The sequence below is a fragment of the Anastrepha obliqua genome, chromosome 1, assembly GCF_027943255.1.
Source record: "Anastrepha obliqua isolate idAnaObli1 chromosome 1, idAnaObli1_1.0, whole genome shotgun sequence".
Taxonomy (NCBI): domain Eukaryota; kingdom Metazoa; phylum Arthropoda; class Insecta; order Diptera; family Tephritidae; genus Anastrepha; species Anastrepha obliqua.
Genome location: NC_072892.1, coordinates 121,053,233 through 121,076,498, shown reverse-complemented (window position 1 = coordinate 121,076,498; position 23,266 = coordinate 121,053,233). Strand labels below are relative to the sequence as shown.

The 23,266-nt window shown below is 37.1% G+C and overlaps 1 protein-coding gene across 1 annotated transcript in view; it reads right to left on the bottom strand.

The window, feature by feature from the left end:
• LOC129237016 (uncharacterized) overlaps nucleotides 1–23,266 on the bottom strand; it is a 189,443-nt gene that overhangs the window by 107,557 nt on the left and 58,620 nt on the right. The window contains exons 6-7 of the mRNA XM_054871379.1: nucleotides 20,113–20,881; nucleotides 12,457–12,569 (exon numbers count right to left, since the gene is read on the bottom strand). Coding sequence (XP_054727354.1) covers nucleotides 12,457–12,569; nucleotides 20,113–20,881 — 882 coding nt within the window. The remainder of the gene's footprint in view (nucleotides 1–12,456; nucleotides 12,570–20,112; nucleotides 20,882–23,266) is intronic.

Here is a 23,266-nt window from a genome sequence, read left to right as displayed (position 1 = left end):
GGTATCACAGGTGCCATGAGTACGACATCTGGTGATGCCCTTAATGCCATTCTGAACTTTGCAACCTAGATCTTCGAATTCGAAAGGAAGCAATGAAGGCGGCATACAGGCTCAAGTTAAACGGAGTCTGGGGAAATGAAGTAGGCACTGGCCGTTGTCAGATATACCCCAGTTGTCGGAGCGGGGCACACTGTTCTCGATGCCGGTGGACAATCGGGTGCCTGTCGTTAGCTTCGATATGAAGTATGATGTTTTGATCCCAGATAGAGATCAATGGTTAAGTTCAGAGAACCTATTGGTTGGGAGAAAAAAAAATGTCGTATTTTTGATCGAAACTTGACGCTTTATTTAACGTACTTAAAATTATCCGATTCAAGTCAAATATGTCCCGTTTTGTTCGCAAACTTGTTACCATTTAGAAGGCAACTTCATTATCCCCCCTTTATAAACCCCGCAAGCGTTGATTCGGTCCAAGAGATTTTTTTGCATCAACACGTATGGCACCCAAACATCCAGCTTTTTTTGGAATCCAATTTTCTGCAAATGGTTCTAAACGGTTTTGTGGTCTACACCTAGTTCCTGACTAATCGAACGAATGCTCACATGCTGGTCTCTTTGGATAATTTTAACGATTTTATCAGTCTCTACGACGATTGGCCTACCAGTATGGGGTGCACCTTCGACATCTACAACACCAGAACGAAATCGATCGAACCAACGCTGTGCTGTGCGCCTCGTTACAGTATCAGGCTCATAAACTTCACTAATTTTTGCCGCCGCCTTCATTGCATTTTTACATCTAAGGTAGTAAAAACGTAAAATATGACAAATTTCTTGCTTGGTGGACTCCATCTTTGACGCGCTGTAACTTAAGACTAAAACGTACGATCACAACACTGTCAAAGAGACACTTGTAGTACAGATTGTCGTCCGAATGTGACCCGATGTACATACACAAGATATGTTTAAATGTCGCGCTCAATTGACAAAATACGACATTACTGTTTCCCCAACGCAATATTAACGGGATATCACTTTCTACAACGACGGATGGTAATTAGACGAAGACATTGAGTACTCCTAAGCCACAGGACAGATGGCCACGGTATTCCTTACGGAAGTCTATGCCATGTTGAATGTGGCGTACTGCCTAATTGAAAAAAAGTGGTGGGGCAACAGTATTGGAATTTATAGTGACAGTCAAGCTGCACTGAAAATTCTTGCTAACCCACGCTGCTCTTCGAAGTTAGTCAGTGAATGTAAGACAAAACTGAACAGTGTTGTAAAACACAACAAAGTTAGTCTTATTTGGGTCCCTGGACATTGTGGTATTACAGGGAACGAGTTAGCTGATAAATTGGCAAATGAAGGCTCTGCAAGGCCACTAGGCCCTGAACCCTTCCTAGGTGTCAATTCCGCATCGATTCAACTACGGATTGACGACTTTATGAGTTGTACCCACAGAGGTCGCTGGTCTGAGTTGAACTCGTGCAGAGTAGCCAAGTGCTTTGTGAAAGAACCAAACAGGAAAACTGCGACCTTTCTCCTAAAACTCAGCAAAAAGGACCTGAGAGTACTGGTGGGTGTAATCACAGGGGGGGTCGTAGACAGCCCGATATGCCTATCCTGTCTTGAGAATGACGACACTGCAGAGTATTTTCACTGTAGCTGTCCTGCATTTTCCAGAATCAGACTTAGGACATTGGGTTGCGATATACTGAGTATGGACAAAGTTCATACTCTTCCTCTTCCGGATCTCTTCAAATTCATCAATGAATCCAAGAGATTTGTGGAAGAGTGGCCTCAAACTAATTTATCCGTCTTACCAGGCAGATATCTACATCCACCAAGAGCTGTTGAGGGAATGGGGAAGATTGATGGGATTTAGATAGAATTAAATTCGAATGCAATAAAAAGTTACCAGAAAATCAAATATGAATAGTTAATATTTTGAAAATAAAATTTTTTTTAAGTTTTTTCGACATTGCCATATTTTTTTATATTTGGTTTTTTTTTTTTTTTTTTTGTTTATTTATTTATTTTTTTAATTTATTGATTTTTTGTAAAGCATGTGTAAAAAGTGTGATATATGCCTGTGAGAAAATGGTAAAACTCGTTTTTCCTGCGATATGCCTTTCTGAACACCGTAAATAATTTTTTATAAATTTATTTATTTTATTTTTAAATTTATTATATTTTTAATACAAAATTTATTTGATAAAAATTTTTTAAATTATTTATGATTTTATTTTATAAAATTTTTTTTATTTGTAAGAAACAATTTAGTTAGAAGATTTGATCAAATTATGCTCTTAATAAAAAATAAAAGCTAATCGATAAATTACTTTTTTTTGATCTGAGTTGGAATTACTTAAAAATCTTCCATCCTGAATCTGAATATGATCAACCTCAGCATAGCTTCAGCAAGCCTTTTTTTATATATTCTGGCTTAAAAGGGGAAACCCGTTTTTGACTATATTTGAGGTTATTCAACATCGTGAAATATGTATAAAAATGTTTTCATACTACCTCAAAGTACAACTCTTGTCAGTTCCTGTAAGGTCACATCAGCACAAGTGACGCTGAACATTCTCGTTACCCAGTTGAGATCCGTACATCACAAATTTTCGATTAAATTTACGGTAAAGTATTGGATGATGGCCTAAATAGTTGAATATATTGTACTATAAAAAACTATATGCACTAAAATGAATAAAATCGCACCATAAATACAATTTTCTCTAATACATATTTCGGTCCTACTTTGTTAACAAAAATATTTCATATTTCGGTAAGTAGGTGAAATTCTTTAAGTACCACCCTGGCACTCCCCAAATAGCACAAAAACGCCGTTTTGATACCATTTTGATCCCCCAATAGGCTGATATCTACAGTCAGTCAGGGCCATTATGGATGAGATTGACTGGACTTAGGTTGGCGCACTGCTCCAGCCTGTCGCACACAGTAACCTTAATCGTCTACAAAACCCGGACATTTACAGAGAAAGTGCTCAACAGTCTCGTTCGTTGAAAGGCCCCCACTAGTTCTGTAATGCGGCTTAAATGGTAAACCTAGCTTTTTCGCGAGTGTGCCGATCGCTCCATCTGATCTACGCCTTTCTGAGAAATAAGTTGTGCACTTTCCCTTTAACAACAGTCAGGAGGGTGCCGTTGACCGGATAGGAGGTCTCTGAGACTAATTCAGTCCCCTTCCTGGCAAACTTATCAGCAATTTCATTTCCCTCTATGTACTTGTGTCCTGGAACCCAGATCAGAGAATTGTTACCTGCACACTCAAGAGATTTGATCTCCTTCTTACAGCAGTTGAACAATTTTGATCTGAGCCTTAATGGCGGCTTGACTATCAGAAAAAATGTTAATATTTCCCTCGTTCCCATGTTCCCGAAGCTTTTTGCATGCCAAAGATTTCTGTCTGAAAAACGCAAGCAGTGTTTGGTAGTTTCAAGGGATATATTTAAAATGACTGATTTAGAAAAAAACCCTGCTCCGATTCCCGATTCCATCTTGGGGCCTTCTGTGAAGACAGCGGTACCAGCATCGGTACAGATCTTTCCCTCGCACCAGTCCGGCCTACTAGGAAAGATTGCCCTGTCAATCTCCAGCTTGCGGATAGGGGATTTTGGACAGTTAACACAGTAATTCTCTGAACTTCCTTTAACCTGGTTGCAATTTGAGCAGCGATGGAAATTAAGTAAAAGTCGATGGGAAGTAAGTGTAAAACAACATGACTGGGACAAAGGACAGGGGAGACAATATTTAATTTTACTTTTATTGAAATATCAACATTGAAAACATTGAATAACTTTGAAAAAAAACAACAACTGATTTGTATAAGTGAAATATTTTTATTTGGTTTGGTTATTTTCAATTTATTACAACTATTTTTTGAATACAATATCAATCAAGTGGCCCCCTTTATTAGCAATCACAAACTGCGATCTTTTTTCTGCGTTTGTCATCTCCTTGTCAAGCATTTCGGGTTTTATAGCGTCGATTTCGGCACGAATGTTTGCCTTAAGCTGGTCAATAGTCTGCGGCTTGTTGGCGTAAACCTCATTTTTCAGATAACCCCACGAAAAGAAGTCCGGGGGGTTAGGTCAGGTGATCTGGGGGGCCAGTTGATGTCGCCCCTTTTTGACAGTAGACGTCCCGGGAACTTTCGTTGCAGAAATTCAATTGTTGCATTCGCAGTGTGGGGCATGACGCACCGTCTTGTTGAAACCAGTAACCGTCTTAACCTTTCTCACGCATTTGCGGGACATAATGAGCCAACATCCATCGATATCGGTTTCCATCAACCGTTTCGTTTTCTCGGTCAAAATATGGCCCAATGATGGTTTTGGCGCAAATGCCGGCCCAAACAATTACTTTTCGGTCAAGTAATGGTGTTTCATGGATCTCATGTGAATTCTCAGTTCCCAAAATGTGGTAATTTTGTTTATTCACGCTGTCAGAGACATTAAAATTAAATTTAAATCATATTTTAAAATGCATCGCATTGTGATTTCACTGACGCCAAAATGCTGAGCGCGACGATGATACGACACTGTTAGCACCTGGGCAACGCTCTCCCTTACTGCTTCAACAAGTTTATTGGAACGTCTTGGTCGTTGATGAACGGCATGTTGACGATCTCCTACTGTCCCGAGCTTAAAACAATTCGACACCAAACGACGAATACTATTGCCAGACGGTGCCTGTTTACCGCGTTACTTTGAGTTAGAACAATAGAACGACTACGAGGTGTGTTAAAAAGTATCGGGAATTTTAAGTTTTTTTAAATTATTTATTTATTCCTTAATATATATTTTGTGCCCTTCAAAGTAGTCCCCATGAGATATTATGCACTTATGCCAAAGTTTTTTCCAATCTTCGAAGCACTTGCGCATAACTTGCAGGTAATATTCCTTATTGACCGTTTTACCCTGTGGGAAGAACTCAATTGGCGGCCGCCGTAGCCGAATGGTTGCTACGTGATTACCATTCGGAATTCACAGAGAGAACATAGGTTCGAGTCTCGGTGAAACACTAAAATTAAGAAAAACATTTTTCTAATAGCGGTCGCCTCTCAGCAGGCAATGGCAAACTTCCGATTGTATTTCTGCCATGAAATCGCTCCTCATAAAAATATCTGCCGTTCGGAGTCGGTTTAAAACTGTAGATCCCTCCATTTGTGGAACAGCATCAAGACACACATCACAAATAGGAGGAGGTGCTCGGCCAAACACCCAAAAAGGGTGTACGCGCCAATTATATATATATATAAGAACTCATGATGCACAACGCCCATGCAATCGATGAAAACAGTAAGCAAATCTTTTACATTCGACCGAACTTGCCGCGCTTTTTTCGTTCTTGGTTCGTGCGGCAGCTTCCATTGAGATGATTGAGCTTTGGTTTTCACGTCATAACCATAAACCCACGATTCGTCACCAGTTATGACCCTCTGGAGTAAATTTGGGTCGTCCCGCACAGAGTCCAACATCTCATTAGCAATGTTCATGCGATGCTCCTTTTGGTACGAATTTTACGGCGACCCGTGTCATGCCCAAATTATTAAAAAAAATCGAATGGCACGAGCCAATCGATATGTCTAGGTCCTCAGCAACTTCTCTAACGGTGATTCGACGATTGGCCAATACCATTTTTTTCACTTCATCAATTCTTTCGTCTGTAGTTGAAGTGCTCGGGCGTCCGGCACGCTTTTCGGCGTTCACATCTTCTCGGCCTTCTGGGAACATTTTGTACCACCGATAAACGTTGCTTTGGTCCAAAGTAGCTTCTTCGGAATGCATCCGCGCACTTAATTTCGTTTTTCACACAAAATTTGATGCAGGTTCTTTGACCCATCTTTTTGAATAGGTAAAAATCAAAGACGAGCCGAAACACATCCAAGTAAAGCAGCTGTCAACAATTAAGTGAACATTCAAAATGGCCGAACTCGTCGGTATGAGTGAGAGACATGAGTACCAACATATCGCCTCAAAAAAATCGAAATTCGAATATACGTAACCTGCGTATTTTTTATGAATAGCGTCACTCTTTCAGGGCGTTGTTTTGGTGGAAAGCGATCCATGGTTGAAATTGTACAGAATTGACGTATCGAAAACATGTATGTTGAAGTCGATCGGTTGGTAAATGACAAAGTTATTCAGCTTTTACCTAGCGACATAAAAGATGGCGCACCCTGTAGTATTGTAGCATCCGTTAAAAAGTTTCCCGCCACAGGCAGCCTAACCCCTTAACTTGAAGAGTATAGGAACTCTTTTTGGTTACCTGGCGGGACACTAACAGGGGCAGTAACCTCCTGGGAAAATAACTCTTACCGCTTAAACGGATTGCAAGGTTGTGAGTTTGCGGAGTGCAGGCCTGAAGATATCTTATCTGACTACTCGCCAGTAATAAGGCCAAGACTCATGCAACTTGAACAACAACTATTGTCTCCATTCATTATATGGATCATGACTACCTTCAAAGAACTAAGTCCTTCAAATAACTCAGTGAAGTGTTAGCGTAAGGCTTTGTTTTCATTATTTCTAAGCGGCAGCTCGATAAACGAATCTCTTTCATAATAATAATAATGAATTTTGAATTCATCTTTAAATCATTATACCATTTTTTTGGAATATCTCAATCTCAGCACTACAGTTCCTAAATGTCTTTCGAGTTAAACTCATTTAATATCTTTCATAAAATATAATAATTTTTATAATAATTTAAAATAATGTTTTCGTAAATGCCATTTACTTCAATCAAGAAACATAGACCCAAATGATTTCCAAATGCTAGACGTTGACCTAATTAGGCAAACGGCTATTGACATATCTATTTACATTCACATATGGATGTATGTATGTATGTATGTAGGTAAATATTTAGAATTATCTCTCAATTAAACGTATGCAAATTGCGTAACAACTCCATTGTAATGCTGAAATGTATTTACTGTCAGATGACCAGAATAGCATCGGAATTAATTTGTACATAAATGTAAATAATTACACGCTTAAGCGTTAAACAACATCGATTTGGGCAGTTACACGTGTAATACAAGAGGTCTATGCTTTAATTACCCGAAAGCCACAAAATAATCTTCGCCGTACTGTACATATATCATGACCATCGCTTCCTTTGCATCCCTCAAATGTACATAAATGTACATACTAACATACTACTGCGTTAAATAACTACTTTTTGCCTAGACTTTTTCACAAATTTTAACAACTTTTTGTTTCTTATTTAATTTCAAAAATTTTTTTATGAAACATAGTTCACTCTCCTATAAAAACCATGTAAATCCAAGCTTCAAACTTAGTGCAAATCAAAAACAACAATGAAAAAAATGTTTATAAAAATTTCAAACTTTTTAACCAGTATCTTCAGAATAATTTGTGGTATGCGGTTTTACAGCTCCATCAATTTTAACCCCGGTCAGTTTTAGCGCCGGATGCCCGATACATGCCCGCCCCTTATAGAGCTTTACTATTCGCATTGTGGGAGTGTTATGTAATATTCATTAATATCTTTTATATTTGTTATGTAATATTCTTTAAATATCTTTTATATTTGTTATGTAATGTTATTCATCTTGTTACGAAATATATCGGAAATGCAAAGTATATACTTTGTAATAAATGGTTCATATAAAATTATAATGAAAAGATCGCTTTTTGTAGGTGCAAATACGTTTTGTAAGAAAGAACTAGACTTTATACTTTTACTTCCTTTATAATCTTTTATACCTCTGTTGTTTAATATATAGTTTTCAATGAATATAGAAAAATAAGTCTCATTGCATTTCCATTTCGTCCTTAATATACGGATTTTTGAATAATATAAATATTGTTCCTGGTTTGGTTTTTATGAGCATTTTCTCAAACCTTAGTAAAATTGTGAAATTCGACCAATTACTCTCATGGGCACCTCTTTTTCGCCTGCCACTAAAAGAGTTAATATCATGAAGCGTAAGTTGCAAGATATTACCAATTTCAGTTGATTTTTGGAATACATTTTGTTGACGTTACTAGCCACTTTCTTCCATATTTTTGATAGCACCGTCGGCAAAAAAATCGAAAATTATCGGTAATTGGTAGTTACTTGCAACTTGCACTTTAAGCACTACAATTTAACGAGCTATAAAACTGCATTCCGCAAATTGTTCTAAAATTTCTGATAAAAAAATTTTTAATTTTTACATTTTAATTTGTTAAATTTATTTTTTTCAAGTTTTCCATTTTTTTCATTAGTAACAAAAGTAAACGTGGTAGCAAGTTGTGATTAAACATGGCATTGTATGATTCGCAGACATGCCAGTAGACTGGGAGCGCCCTATAACGACTATATCAGAAGCTGTAACGACATTGAAGAAGAAGAGACTATAGAACACTTTCTATGCGGGTGCATAGCTCTGGATAGAAGAAGGTTCAAATTTTATGAATTGCCGGTTTATTTATTTGTAGACGCGCTCATGATGGGCATTTAAATGATGTGATTTTTCGCATATACTTTTTAATACCCGTATTTTGAATAAAAATACCGAAACTTGAAAAAATGAAAAGTTTTACATATTTTATTTTAAAGCAACATTTAGACGCTTTTTTTGAAGGATGTCCGTAGTAGAATGTCCCAAAAACAAAAAACAAAAAAATCATTCTAGCATCAAGAAATTGGTTAAAGTTGGTTTTTGATCAAAAACCTCAGATACCAGTGTGGAGAGTAAAATTTCAAGGCCATGCAACGTTTTGGGCATTTCCGTTCCGCGCGAGAGAAAAAAGATATAATGTAGAGGAAAAGGAGAGAGAGAGCTATACCTTATATATATCTTAGATACATTTTAGGCTATTTTTCCTGAGATTTTCCTTGTGGTTGCTAATTTCTACTGCCTAATTTTTGGCGCTTGTTTGTTGGTGCAAACTTGTAGGAAATATATTTTTGGTGCCTACTTTTTGGCGTTATATTTCCTTGATGCGTACTGTTTGGGGCGTTTTTCGGTCCCAATTTTTTTGGCGTTTTTTGTTTTTGGTACCAACTTTTTGGCGCTTATTTCCGTTTACTGGCTAGTGCTTGTGCGTGCTATAAAATGCTATCCATTCCGGCGTCGGATTTATTGGTGTTTCCGTGCGGTAATTTGTGGCGTTGCTGCGGCCCTGGAATCGCTGCGTTTGTGCGGGTGATAAGCGCTCGGAGTAGTGCGCGTTGTTGCCACGTTGTGCAAATGTTGTGAACTTATTTAGATATATATTCTTTTTTTCTCTCTCTCTCTCTCTCTCTCTCTCTCATTCTCTCTCTCATTCTCTCTCGGGTCTCTCCCTCTGTCTTTGCCTGCCCTCAAAGTTTCACTTATGTTATGTGTACTACGCTACATGCACTTTTTATTTTATTTATTACCATATTTACCTGTGCTGTCAACTGTTTTTTTTTAATTTCTTTTTTAATTTTCTCTGTTTTTAACTTCTCTTCACAAATGTCCAAAGTATGTCCCCAAAAATTAAAAAAAATTAAAGTACCTGAAACTATGGTTTTACAGTAATGCTGAATAACGAGTTTTCCATTTTCTGATCAAATAAATTTTTGATAGCGCTGTATAAAATTAATTTTCCTTAATAACAAAAACAAAAGTCGATGCTTATTCACAATGTATTCAGCCAGATAGCCAAAGTGTTTTGGCAAAATTTTATTTGACTGAAATTTTCGACATGACTTTGAAGCTATTTTACCATAGTGCACACATACAAATGCATAAAAATAGTAGTTACAAAATAGATACATATATTTTTAAAAATTTTATAAAAAATGTATACAGGATGGTCCAACTGTTTTGAATTTGAAATATCGATTTATTTCACTTTGATAGCTGAAATAACATCCGTGATGTCTCAGAAATTTAGTTTACGACTAGGCATTTTCAAAATGGTTTGCTAATCTCTTAGAAAAAAAATTTGAAAATATTAAAAAATTCAAAAGTGGGATATTCAACTGGAACTGTGATGCCAATTTGCCGCTAAAAGTCAGCGATACAACTCCTCTAGGTTATGCTTTGAGAGGCACCATTAAGGACGAAACTGACGCCAACCACCCAGAGATGATTCAAGACGTAAAACATGGCGTTGAAGTTATCATTGGTGAAATAAGTATCGAAGGCAAGAAAAATGTGTTAAAAATAGGCTTCTAGGATTTATATATTATACGTAAGTATACTGTATATATTTAGAGATAATAGGTATTTGGTCGAGCTTATCTTCCTACTTGTGGTGTGCATCTTGATGTTGTTCCACGACGGAGACAGTTTTATGCCATCTACGAACTACAGGTGGGTTGTCTTTGCTATGGCTATGGCTGGTTCACCGAAATGGCTACAGTAACATCAGCCATGGAAGTTCTTTAAATAAACTTGATTGCTCTGTTTAATAGCAGGGCCTGAAAATTAAAATTAAATTTGAAAAAGGCGAGCCAAGAAGCACCGTGAGAATGTTAACTCCTAAATTTCATCAGACTACAAATCCCACTGTATTCAAAGCAGGCGGCTGGTGTAGCCGAATGAGTTGGTGCGTGACTACTACAATTCGGAAGATGGAAGGATCGAAACTCCGTGAAACACCAAAATGAAGAAATAGTTTTTTCTAATTGCGATCGTGTCTATGGTAATAGCAAACCTCCGAGTGTATTTCTGCCATGAAAAAGCTCCGCATAAAAAAAAACAATATCTGCCGTTCGGAGTCGGCTTGAAAGTGGAGGTCCCTCCATTTGTGGAACAACAACAAGACGCACTCCCAATTATATATATTCAAAGCTTTTTCAAATAAAACGGTAGATGGTCAATGAGGAAAGGGAGAGGGAAAGAGAAATGATGGAATAGAGACAGAGACAGAAATAGCTTTCCATGTGGGAGGTTTACAGACTCTTTCGCAAATATGAAAATATCCTACAGTTTTCGAGAATGAATATTTGTCATTATCATGACATTAGAACCCAAAATTCATACCTTGCTCTAACAAAGGCAAGACACTCACAGAGAAAATGATCAGTGCTATCCGCCTCCTCTAGCAAGACAGATAAATCGGATCCTCAATGATTCCAATGGTGGCCCCATGTTTGTGTACTGTAATAATACCGACCGAAAGTCGTTTCTTCCAAGTTTCAGAAGAAAGTTCGACAGTTTTCTGTGCGGGCTTGTCACAAAATGCTTTTTATTCTGAAGCATTCTAGACTGGACCATCGTCTTTTATGTAAATTGCATATAACGTGGCTTACTCCTTTCCAATAAAAAAGTCAATGAAAAATATTAAGGCGCCTTTAATTTATAGCCGAATCTTATCACAAATGTTAGTTGGACCACCCTGTATAATCTTGCGCTTATAAATAAGTTTTGGAACTTTTTTTTTGAATACTATATACTCTTATTTTAATAAATAGGGGAAAATGGGGAGTTGTGAGACACAGGGAGTTGTGAGACATTGTTACCTTTCGGCATTATTCATTTGTTTACATTCGATTTTAAGTGTCAACAAGTGTTCTCGATGCGATCTCACTTTTCAGCTAGCATTGGTCATATTTGCACGCATTCGACGCGTCTCTCCAGTTACTGTGTTTCGGAATTTCTCGGTAAGTTTTTTACATCATTTGTTTTGCGATACATTCGATTAGTTGTTGAAGCAAATTGCAAATGTTAATATATACAAATTATTAATTGTCCTATTAGCTTTGAATTTACACATTCACTTGGGCATGAACGTTCGATGTGTTTATGACTACGCGGCCATTTATAAAAACAACGATTTGCGGAGTTGTAAGACAACAAATGTGGGGAGTTGTGAGACACCGTTTTTTTCGACGTTTTAACGCATCTTTCAGCAGCAATAATTTCAAGTTCATTAGAATTTGAAGAAGAAGAAGATTTTTGCATCATCTGCAAAGGTGCAATGCCGAAAAAGTTAAGCAGAAACAACTCCATTCATTGCAATGTATGCGATCGAGCTGTGCACCTAAAGTGTGCCAATTAACGAACTGGTTATTACACATGTTCTCACTGCGAATCATCATATTGATGGCATTGCATTTTTTATACATTATATTGTATTTTATATTATTATATACAATTTTAATTTTAAGGAAAATTGTAGTTTTGTTAAATAGGCCATACCAATAGCTTCCAGTATTCATTGACTAAAGATTCCATCGTTGACATATGCAGAATATTAAGATTTTGAGTAATACGGGTCCAAAAACAAAACCCGTCTCACAACTCCCCATTCTCCGTTAATAATTTTTAATTTTCTAAAAAAAATTTTAAATTAATCTTATTGCTGGAAAACATTCATACTCCGCTAGAAGAGCAAATTTTAATTACTTGCCGCTTATAAAAAATTTGCTTATTTTTTTGAAATATTAAATATGAATATATGTAAATTCCAATAATTTTACGTAATCAATTACTTACCTCTCTCATCCATGCTATCACCTTTGTAGGTGCGCGAACGGTGGGATAATTTATCTCTGCCGGTGGTTAATTCGTCGCTAAGATGAATACTTTTGTGCGAATTTGTGCTTGAACTAATTTTGTTTTTTTTTGGTTTTTGTGGTGAAATTTTTTCGAAGATTAATTTAAGTGCAAAAGGTGAGAGAAATATACAGGGCATAGCATGAAGAAGATAAATTTAAATAAAATATATAAATTTGCAGACTAATATCATACTTAATCAAAGTTATAGAATTGAAAATGTGAGACATGAATATTCTATGAAATTGTAAAATAAAACTTCTTTCACAAGCAAATCAACTTAGGAGGTGAAGCCTCGTAATCAATTTAAGCACTGTAATTTCTACGATTGACCTCCGCAAACGCTATGCTAAGCCCCTATAGAAAACCCGGCATTTCTGTTGCTTTGAATTCCTTTTTTATTAATCAGAGTGAAGAGACAAGAGCCTCACTATCGAAATATCGTCGATACTTTTGTATTTATACTAAACATTTTGCATGAGTAGTACAAATATCTAAGAAGTGGCTTGCTTATTATGCGTTGCTTTCTGGGACAGAATAGAGGAAGTAGCAATAATTCATTTAGACTTTTTTAGATCTAGCATCGAATAGTTTTAAAAACGATCTATTTTGTGCTAATTGTCTGTATACTGGTTTTCGTAGCTGGGTTTTGAGTACGCCTCGCTTCAGGTTATCTAATTTATAATTTCGCTAAATACACTTATTCCCACTTTCTGCTCAATCTCAAAACTAGTCATTTGAAAAGTGCTAAATTCGTGAAAACTACTTATTTGGAAACTAATTCTTTTAACTTATTCAGCTAGAAGTTGGAGTTGTACTTTTTTATTTTTTTTCTTTAAGTAAATTTGTTGTTAAAAACATACCACGTGCGTTTAAGTTCACGGCAAACAATAATGAATTTAATACATTTTTTTATTAATTTTACCTCGAGCTATCATGCGCACAGATGGACGTAAGGACATTGCCAAATCGACTCCTCTCATCCTGAGCATATCTGCTAATATATCTATCTCGACTCTTTTTTCTTATTACGTACACTCGGGTGGATCAAAATAATAGAAGCATGATGGCTTTCCAAGATTTCACTTTTTTTGTTATTAATTTGTTATTGTTTTTTTCTGTAATTTGTTTTTTTTTTGTGTTTTGTTTGTCAATTTCAGTGTTCCTTCTTTATTTTTCTGAAACTATATTGCATTCTATCGGATGATTTTTTAGGAGTTTGTGAACTTGAAGTGATAATAAAAACCGAAATATTGTTGGATCGAATTTTTTCATTACCATTTGGTAGATAATTAGATAACATTTATTATTATTTTTTTTTTTTTTTAATATGATATCCGGCATATGTCCGCCGCGGCTGCGAGTCACATCGTCCATTCGATCAGTACAATTTTTTGCTATTTTTTCCACTAAATAGGGCCGTATGTCGTCAATGGTGGCTTGAATAGTGCAAAAAATCTATTGTAAGCGCACTGTATAGTAAATTGCGTCATCTTATTGGAGCCCAATGTCGTCGATGTATAGCTGATCAAGTTTGGGAAACAAAAATTCAGTCAGCATAACTCGATAGCGTTTGCTCCATAATTTCGAAACAAATAAGGATCGATGATGTCAAACCCCAGTTATCGATATTGATAGCTCTCATGCATCCAAAAAAAAAACCGCCATAATAACAAACATATAACACAAAGCTACAAACTTTGTATAAAATTAACACAAAATTTAACTTTATTTACAAAACAAAAAAAAAAAAAAAACATTGCCTCAAAATTGTCAAATTTCTAAGCAAAACCTTAAGAAGATTTCTGAGTATGCAGTTTTAAATCCCGTTGATTTTACAGAAATTTTTTCTTCCATATGAATCAAATGCTTGAAAGCCTTTTATAAGATAGAAAAGCTCAACACCTCTTAAAAATGTCGAATTTCGTGCCCAAAAAACCATTTCCAAACATTTGAAAGACAAACGCTTAAAGGTCGGAAGATGGGTGCCGCATGCACTTACTGAAAGGCAGCAAGAGAAGCGAAAAATCACTTGTGAAATGCTGTTCTCCCGATTCAAAAGGAAGTCTCTTTTGCATCGAATCGTTACGAGTGATGAAAAATGGGTGTATTTTACCAATCCCAGGTGTAAACGATCGTATGGTCTGCCCGGCCACAAGCCAAAAACAACGGACAAACCCAATCGCCTCGGCCGCAAGGCAATGCTGTGTGTTTTCTGGGATCAGCGTGGTATGATTTGGTACGAGCTATTAAAACCAGGTGAAACAGTTGAACAGCGCTATACACCGAAAACGCCCAGGATATGCCGATCGGCGTCACAAAGTGATTTTTCTTGATGACAATGCACCGCCACATCGAACAAGCGCGACCCGGTAATTGGTGGAGACGTACGATTGGGAACCGCTGGTGCATGCGGCTTACTCACCAGACTTGGCGCCTTCCGATTATCATTGGCTTGCATCGATGGGCCACGCACTTTCCGAGCAGCGCTTCAATTCTCACGAAGAAACCAAAAAATGGATCGATGATTGGTTTGCGGCCAAAGACGGCCAATTTTTTTGGCGCGGCATCCACAAATTGCATGAGAGATGGGAAAAATGTGTTGCTAGCGATGGCTATTATTTTGAAAATTAAATTTGTAACCATTTTTTGTTAATAAAGATGGGCTCTCCGCGCTTCGATGATTGGTTTGCGGTCAAAGACGGTATATAATTAATCTACACTACCTAACAAAGAACGTTAAGGCTCACCTACAACCTCAAGCAATCGTCGACATTAATAAACATGAAACGACGGGACACCTGCAGACTTACGGCAGTCATAACTGGCTTCTGGTCTATCGGAGAACAAGCCGCCAAAATGGGCATCCCTTACAACATATATTCTGTCATAGTTGTAAAGAACCGGAGAAAACCTAACACATCAATATTCACTTTCTCTTTAACACCTTCTACAGCCCGCGAGTATATCTTAAGTACAGCATTTAGCTCATTCAATTTTCATTATTTTTAATTACTTAAATGAATTATATCACAAAAATATGAACGAATTTTACTATCACTATTAAGTTTTTTCTCTTGACGTCGACTACGAAAGTGTGAGCGCTTCATTGAATTTTTATTCATTTCTTATTGTGCAATGAGTTTGCAAAGTTTTTGTGACAATTTAAAGTCTTTTTTTTTTTTTTTGAACAAAAGTTTCTTTCTTAGATAAAGTATTTCATGAGAAATTAATAAAACTATAGTTTTCGACATAGTTTGCAAGTACGTCTAAGTTTTACACTCTGCCCCCTCTTATGTTTTGTAATCCATTGGCAATATAAATTTTAAATGAATTTCCCTAAGCAACTTTTACTTAAATTTCTCAAGTTACCGAAATCAAGCTAAAATTTCTCTTCAAGCTTTTGATGTTGCAAATACGTATATACATATATATGTGCCTATGTAAATTCAATAAAATTTTCATTTACACATAAAAGTACGAATACCCCACCGTCAGACCTACTAGTTCTGAACTATTTTACTACGAATTTTATTTTGCAGCTGAAGTGGTTCGTCTTCTGCCTTTTTTCAATGTCAAAAAGTGGTATTTTTGAAGTGTCCATGTCCAATAACGTGTCAATTCTGAGTCTACGCATGAGTCTCATACCAGTTGATGGAATACGTAGTCAACTTCTTAATAAGCAGCGTACCATTCAACGAACTCCTCAGTCTAATCCAGAATCAGTTTATAAGGATCAGTTGGGGAACTAGTTTATAATGACAAAAACGTAAAACGATGGACTTCATCAATATTTATATTTGCCTAATCCTCCTTTGTATAATTCCGGGGATGATGATTTAAAAAGTTTTTTGTAATAGCAGGCGCCTCTCGGCAGAAAATGGCATACCTTTGATCTATATATCTATCCTAATTGCATGAATCCTTAGAAAATAGAATATAAAGTATTTAAAAATGCAACTTTGTGGAGATAAAAAATCTGGTTGGATAAAACTCGAAATTGAATTAAATTCACTTAAAGCTCGAACCAGAGGATCATTACGCGAATACTCCGTTTTACATTTTGCACCATAGAAATGTAAAGAGCTGCGAAATTTGCACTGTGGCTTATTGAAATTAATCTCTTTTAAAAGAAGAGAGTAGTCAATACTGCCAGTGATGATGTTACGTGGGTAGGTAAGTGAAATTGTTGAAGTACCACTCTGGCACTTCCCAAGTAACACTAAAGTGCCATTTAGAGCGCCATTATGAGGCCTCCAATAGGCAGATACCTACATCCAGCCAGAGCTACTGATCGAAGGGAGAAGATTGATGGGCTCTAGATTGGCGCACTGCCCCAGGCCGTCGACGAAAGGAGCACACAGTGACCTTATTCGTCTAACTGCCAAACCCGGACATTTACAAAGAAAACGCTCAACCATTTCCTTCTTTGAACAACTTCCACAATGGCAGTTAAATCGTAAACCTAGCTTTTCCGCGAGTGTACCGATCGTTCAAAGACCGCTAAACACAGCTACGCGTTTGGAAATTAAATGGGGTGGACTAATTCAGTTCCCTTCCTAGCAAACTTATCAACAATTTCATTTCACTCTGTGTACCTATATCCTGGAACCCAGATTAGGGAAATGTTACCTGCACATCGAAGAGATTTGATCTCCTCCTTACAGTAGTTAACTAGTTTGGATCTGCACCGTGGCGTTGTCAGAGCCTTGATCACGGCTTGACTAACGAAAGAACCGTTGATATCTCTCTCGCTTCCGCGTTCCCCAAGCATTTTGCATGCCTGCAGGATCGCAAAGACTTCTATCTGAAAACACTAGCAGTATTTGGCAGTTTTAAGGAACTAAATAAATTGGCTTATTTAGAGGAAACCCCTGCTTTGAATCCTGATTCCATCTTGGAGCCGTCAGTGAAGACAGAGGTACCAGCTTCGGTGCGTCTTCTTACTTACAAAGACTTTAGGCAAATCAAAAGCAAACGAGATTGATAGGCAAGAATTTGTTCAACAAAGTTCAATGAGCGTAGAGCGTATTTAGGAAAAATTTTTTGGACACATTCAACTCTGTTTATCAAGCTTTTCTGTGACTTAGTCTTCAAACGAAGGTAACGCATTCCCGATTTCGTTTTTCATTGATAGCCAAGCGCCTATTAAAGAAATATGGCTCCTTAGACTAACTCGAAATTTGTTCAACAATCCAAATAGATGAACTCTGCGGAAATGGGTAACTCACTTTTTACTGGATCCCAGGAAAAAAACGAATAGAAGAAAATGAGAGAGCCGATGAGCGCGCTGAGGTAAATATTTCCTTGCCGAGATTGAACACGTCAGAAATACACCCATCACTCTCCTTTCTGAAAACGGAGGAACTCAGTGAGGAACTAGCTTTGGAAACGCCGTCGATTTGGGAACACTCAACCACGTACTAAACTGCCAAGGACTTGGAATACGAGACCTACAAACTTTATTTCACCACTCTCTAGAGAAGACTGCAAAATATTGGTTGGAGTACTGACGGGACATTGTCTCGCCCTACATCACGCATCCGAAATGGGATTAGTTCAGAGCGATGCGTGTAACACATGCAACGAAGCGAATGCTAGACGTGCTTTGGAGCACCTACTAGTACTTTGGCAGTACACTGCTCTCTGTAGGACTCGACAAATGTGCCTAGAATCAACATATTTTTCATCCTTGAAAGATATCGGTGACAAAAGGCTGAACGGCTTGTTGAGGGGTTATATACAGTTAGAATTTAAATAAAATCGATTTTTTTTTCATTTTATTTTCTTATGTACATATATTTAAAAATATAAACCGAAAATTTAATATTGTTCCGGTGAATATTTTCGAAGTCGCACGCAAATTTGAAAAGGCGTTTCAGAGAATTTGTATCCTGTGTAAAGTGCTTTTCAAACTTTAAGTGCGTTTTTCTCAAAATGGTGTTTTCAAAGCCGATTGGTTTCAAATTTAACACGAGCTTCTTAAATACATATATTTTTTAGTAGTTAATCGAAGATTTTTTCTCACCGATAAATTTTTTTTTTCCATAAACAATTTAAAACCTAAATTTTGGTCAAAACTCGATTTTTTTTTGTTGTTTTTAAGAAACCGCCATTTTGTCAAAAAATTTATTTCGCGTATTCCTTCGACCAATTACTAGATTTAACATTACTTTAACGCAATCTCTTTGGTTTTTTAATTGCAGAGGATCCAGTTCAGAGGTATAGAGGTCACCGCAAAACGTATTTTTGAGAGGAGCTCTCGTAGATCAGGTGGTCGCTGCCGTAGCCGAATGGGTTGATGCGTGATTACCATTTGGAATTCACAGAGATAACGTTGGTTCGAATCTCGGTGAAACACCAAATTAAGAAAAACATTTTTCTAATAGCGGTCGACCCTCGGCAGGCAATGGCAAACCTCCGAGTGTATTTCTGCCATGAAAAAGCTCCTCATAAAAATATCTGCCGTTCGGAGTCGGCTTGAAACTATAGGTCCCTCCATTTGTGGAACAACATCAAGACGCATACCACAAACAGGAGGAGGACCTCGGCCAAACACCCAACAAAAAGGGTGTACGTGCCAATTATATGTATATATATATATATATATCTCATAGATCAGCTATAGCTCCTTTGCAAAAAAATATTTTTACTATGTGTACAAATTTATAGATCAATAAATTTAATAGTTTTCTCAGAAAAAATTCTGGAAAATTTATTTTTCTCGGCCTCCTAACTGTATATAACCCCTAAAAACTCGCGATGTAACTCACGAATTACATAAAATAATATCTTCGACTCCAGATACCTAGTATCCTGAAATCTTTTTGCAGATCAGCTAGCCTAATGCCGATTAAGCTTTACGAAATAATATAACTAATATTTATCCTATTAAATTAAAAGTTACTCCAAAAAATAACATTTTGCCACTAGTGCAATTGTGGGCACTCTCAAACTAGTATGACTTTTTCCATCACGCCAAATGCCAAGTCATGGCCTACAATGTTTGCTGAGTAGTCTAGCATTTCACTGCAGGGCATTTCACCTTATTGGCATCTCCTACATTCCTGCAATAAAAATCTATGTTCAAAATTTTCCAAATTAACCTTTTTCACTTCACATGTACTGAGACCTGTACAATTGCCCTTTGCACAACTCAAGTGCTCCACCCGAGCTTCGTAAGCTCTGCTCTTCAAATATTTTCACAAAATTTCAGCACATTTTACCATTTGAATAATTAAGTTTGACGATGGTAACTTTAAAATTTCATAGAATATTAATGTCTTAACATTTACAGTTGTTTAAATGTGTCTATATGCACTTAGATGTATGTGTACATACACGTGTATTGGTGCATATTGCTTGAGTGCTGCAAGTTGTCTTGCTGTAGTTGTGCGAGCGCATGTGTGTGCGTGCTTTGTGCGCGTGTAAGTGCTTGTGCGTGTAACTGGTTGTTATTGCTGCTGAGTTATACTAAACATGCACTACTACATACATATATACACACACTTAGAATATGCGGTATGTATAATAGAATATAAAAAAAAATATATATATATACACACACACACATAGTGCTGGTGCTAGCTCACATACATTGCAGTTTTTTGGTGCTTTTTGTTGTGGTGTAGGTGCGTTGGTGGCGGTGCCGGAAGTGCAGACTCTGGTGCTGATGCAGTTGCCGGTGATGTTGTAAAAGTGAAACCATCTACAAACTCGTGCATGCGGTGCGTGCCGTGATTGCTATTACTATTGATGATACTGCTGCCGCCGCCCCCGCCGCCGCTGCTGCTGCTATGATCAGTTATGGACTCATCAAGCACACCGGACGAACCGAAACCAAAACCAACACCAACACCGGTATCAAGACCAGAAAAGTGACGACCAGTGCTATCCGTGTCCAAACGTACCACAACATCATCACCATCCATGCCCGTGCCACTATTGCTGCCCTCATTGTTACGCCGCCCATTTTTGTCCACCTTGTGCGCCGCCATTTGTTGGCGCTGCCATTGTTGCTTTTGTTCGGGTATCTCCAATAGCGATTCATCTTCATCGTCGTACGTGTGCGGAGAGTGTGAGGCCAATACTAGCGGATTGTTGAGACCCCACGATGGCGGGTGCAGGTAATGCGGATAATTTGAATAGATTTCAGCGCGTATGCGATCATCGTAATCATCCTCCTCTTCCTCGTCCGCTGCTATACTATTCGAGAGCTGGTTACCATTCGTGGCATTAGCAGCTAGCGATGAGGACGATGATAATGATGATGATGACGAGGATGTTGCAGTTGTCCGGTTGTGGTGTTGCTTTTGTTTTTGCTTGAATTTCGGTATGGCACCATCCGGGAAGAATATTAATCTATCTGCAAGAGAGAAGTTAGAGAGGAGACAAAGAGCAGTGCTGTGTGCGCTTAGGTACGCCAGTGCAAAGGAAATTCAATTAAGCTCGATACAGAATATAATAATATACAAATTAGAATATTGGAAAAGTGAGGAAAATGGCAAAAATGTGCATACTCTATACAGTTTATTATATTCGATAATCAGTTCTGCTTTAGATTCGGTGCTGGCTTAGACGTGATGTGGTGCGACGACAGGTGCATACAATTTCAAGCAATAAAAGAAAATGGAAATACAATAAAGTTAACAAAAAATAAAGGAAAACGAAAAGATTGGCTGTATAAATTTAATGAACGAAAGATGAGATATTAAAATTTAATAGAAAATTCGTAAAAAGTGATGATTTGCTTTAGAAGTTTGCGCTAGTGAACGGATGTGCGTGCGTACTGTGTGTTGTTGTATAGCCAAGAAAAAATGATCTATAGTAGAACACGGTTAGCTTGCGGGATGAGAGGTAGCAACAATGTAGTGTGTAATGCCATGCAGATATATGTATGTATGGGTGTATTTATATTATTTTACAAATTAGAGAAGAAAAGTGTCAAATATTCAACTTAAATACGTACATACATTTGGTTTCGCTTCATTTCGAAATTTTGTGTATATTTTTAATTTTTAGAAAACTAGTTGTTTTGCCACTAAGCCACACATACAAGGCAACTTTTGATGAATGGACTTCATTCGAGAGATTTTAACGCCTTGGTTACATTTGACGTCAGCACTTGTTTGCCCTAAGAGCGGATGTCGTGTTTTTTTGATAAATTTTTTGTTTTTGTTTTGCAACTCTAATAAACTGAAGTCATTTTAATACTTCATGTAAAACTCATATTTTTTTACTATTAAATGAAATCTTACGTAAAATGTACTGCTTTCATATCTTAATCCAAGCGACCAAAAAATATTTTCTTAAATAAATCCATAGCCAAGATGTTAGGTTAGGTTATCGTGGTAGTTGCTCTTAAACAAGGGGTTAAATTACTACTACGCTGTTTTTCTATCCAATAATTATGATGGCCGATAGCTATTTATGAGTCAATGGCGGCTTTTGAGCCTTCGGTTCGGATGCTTGTCCATAAATATTCCATTTTATAATACGTTTTGTACTTTTCTTAAAACCCAAGATTGTGAACCGCTTTCACAAGAAATTGAAGGAGACACGGCCGCATTTGGCGAGAAAGTAGATGCTGTTTCACCACGAGGCACCAGCAAATTCATCAGGAGTCTTCGCCGCCAAACTGCATGAATTGCGTTATGAATTGCTGCCGCACCGTCCGTATTCATCCGATCTGGCTCCCTACGACTTTTTGCTTGTTCTCTAACATCAAGAAATATATTAGCTCGCGGGAAAAAAATTTAGTTCAAACAAGGAAGTCGTTGCCGAAACAAAGGCGTATTTTGGAGAGTTCGACAAATCCTATTTTTTGAAGAGTTTAAGAAAATGGCCGGAGCGTTGGGAGAAGTGTATCATTCTAAAACGGTGTCTTCATTTCTAACACGGGTACTTATTGATCCCCCATCGTAGTCCGGACCTGGCACCAATCGACTTCTAACTTTTTTCTCATTGTAAAACTTCCTGAGTGATAAGAAATTAGTATCAAGAGAAGATTATGAAAATCGATTACTGAAGTTTTTTGCCAATAAGAACCAAGACTTCTATTAGAGAGGCATTATGGGGCTATCACTTTAAAGGCAACAAATTGTAGGGTGCTTATTCTTAGCCAAATTGGACAATCTGAAATTTTACGCAAAATTAACGGATTTCTTTTTCCGAACGCGTTTTAACAGCCGAAAAGAAGTAAGCAAAGGAAAAATCGATTACGGCTCTGATGGCTATATCTAAAATAGAGTTTCGAAAGCAGGATCAAACACTGGCATAAATATGTTGGGAACTATTATACTTTGTAGGCGATAATATCCCTTTTAAAAAATAAACTTTTAATTTGAATTTTCTGAATATATTCCCGGAACTTTTTGATTAAGGTGTTAAATGCACTAATTCATAAACTCGTACACGAAGTTAACTCAACTTTGCTGGCTTAACAGAACATGTTGTTTTAACAGCGGGCGCAGTATTACATCATGGCTCTCTTTGTATAAAAATACAGACAAATCTGTTGAGTATCTGTTGTTAGCAAATCTCCAATATAAGCAAACCTCAATTGACTCTGGCACCATAACTCTTGCTATATTTGAAAGATAACAGAACTCTTAAATACTGTTAAATGTTCACTGGAAATAGGCTATAAGATTTGAGATTTCATTTCCATCATGCTTAGAAATAATTTGATGACTCTGAAAGCCGTCTCAGCTAGCCAGTCTCTAATGAAAGCCATTTCAAAGCACTTAAT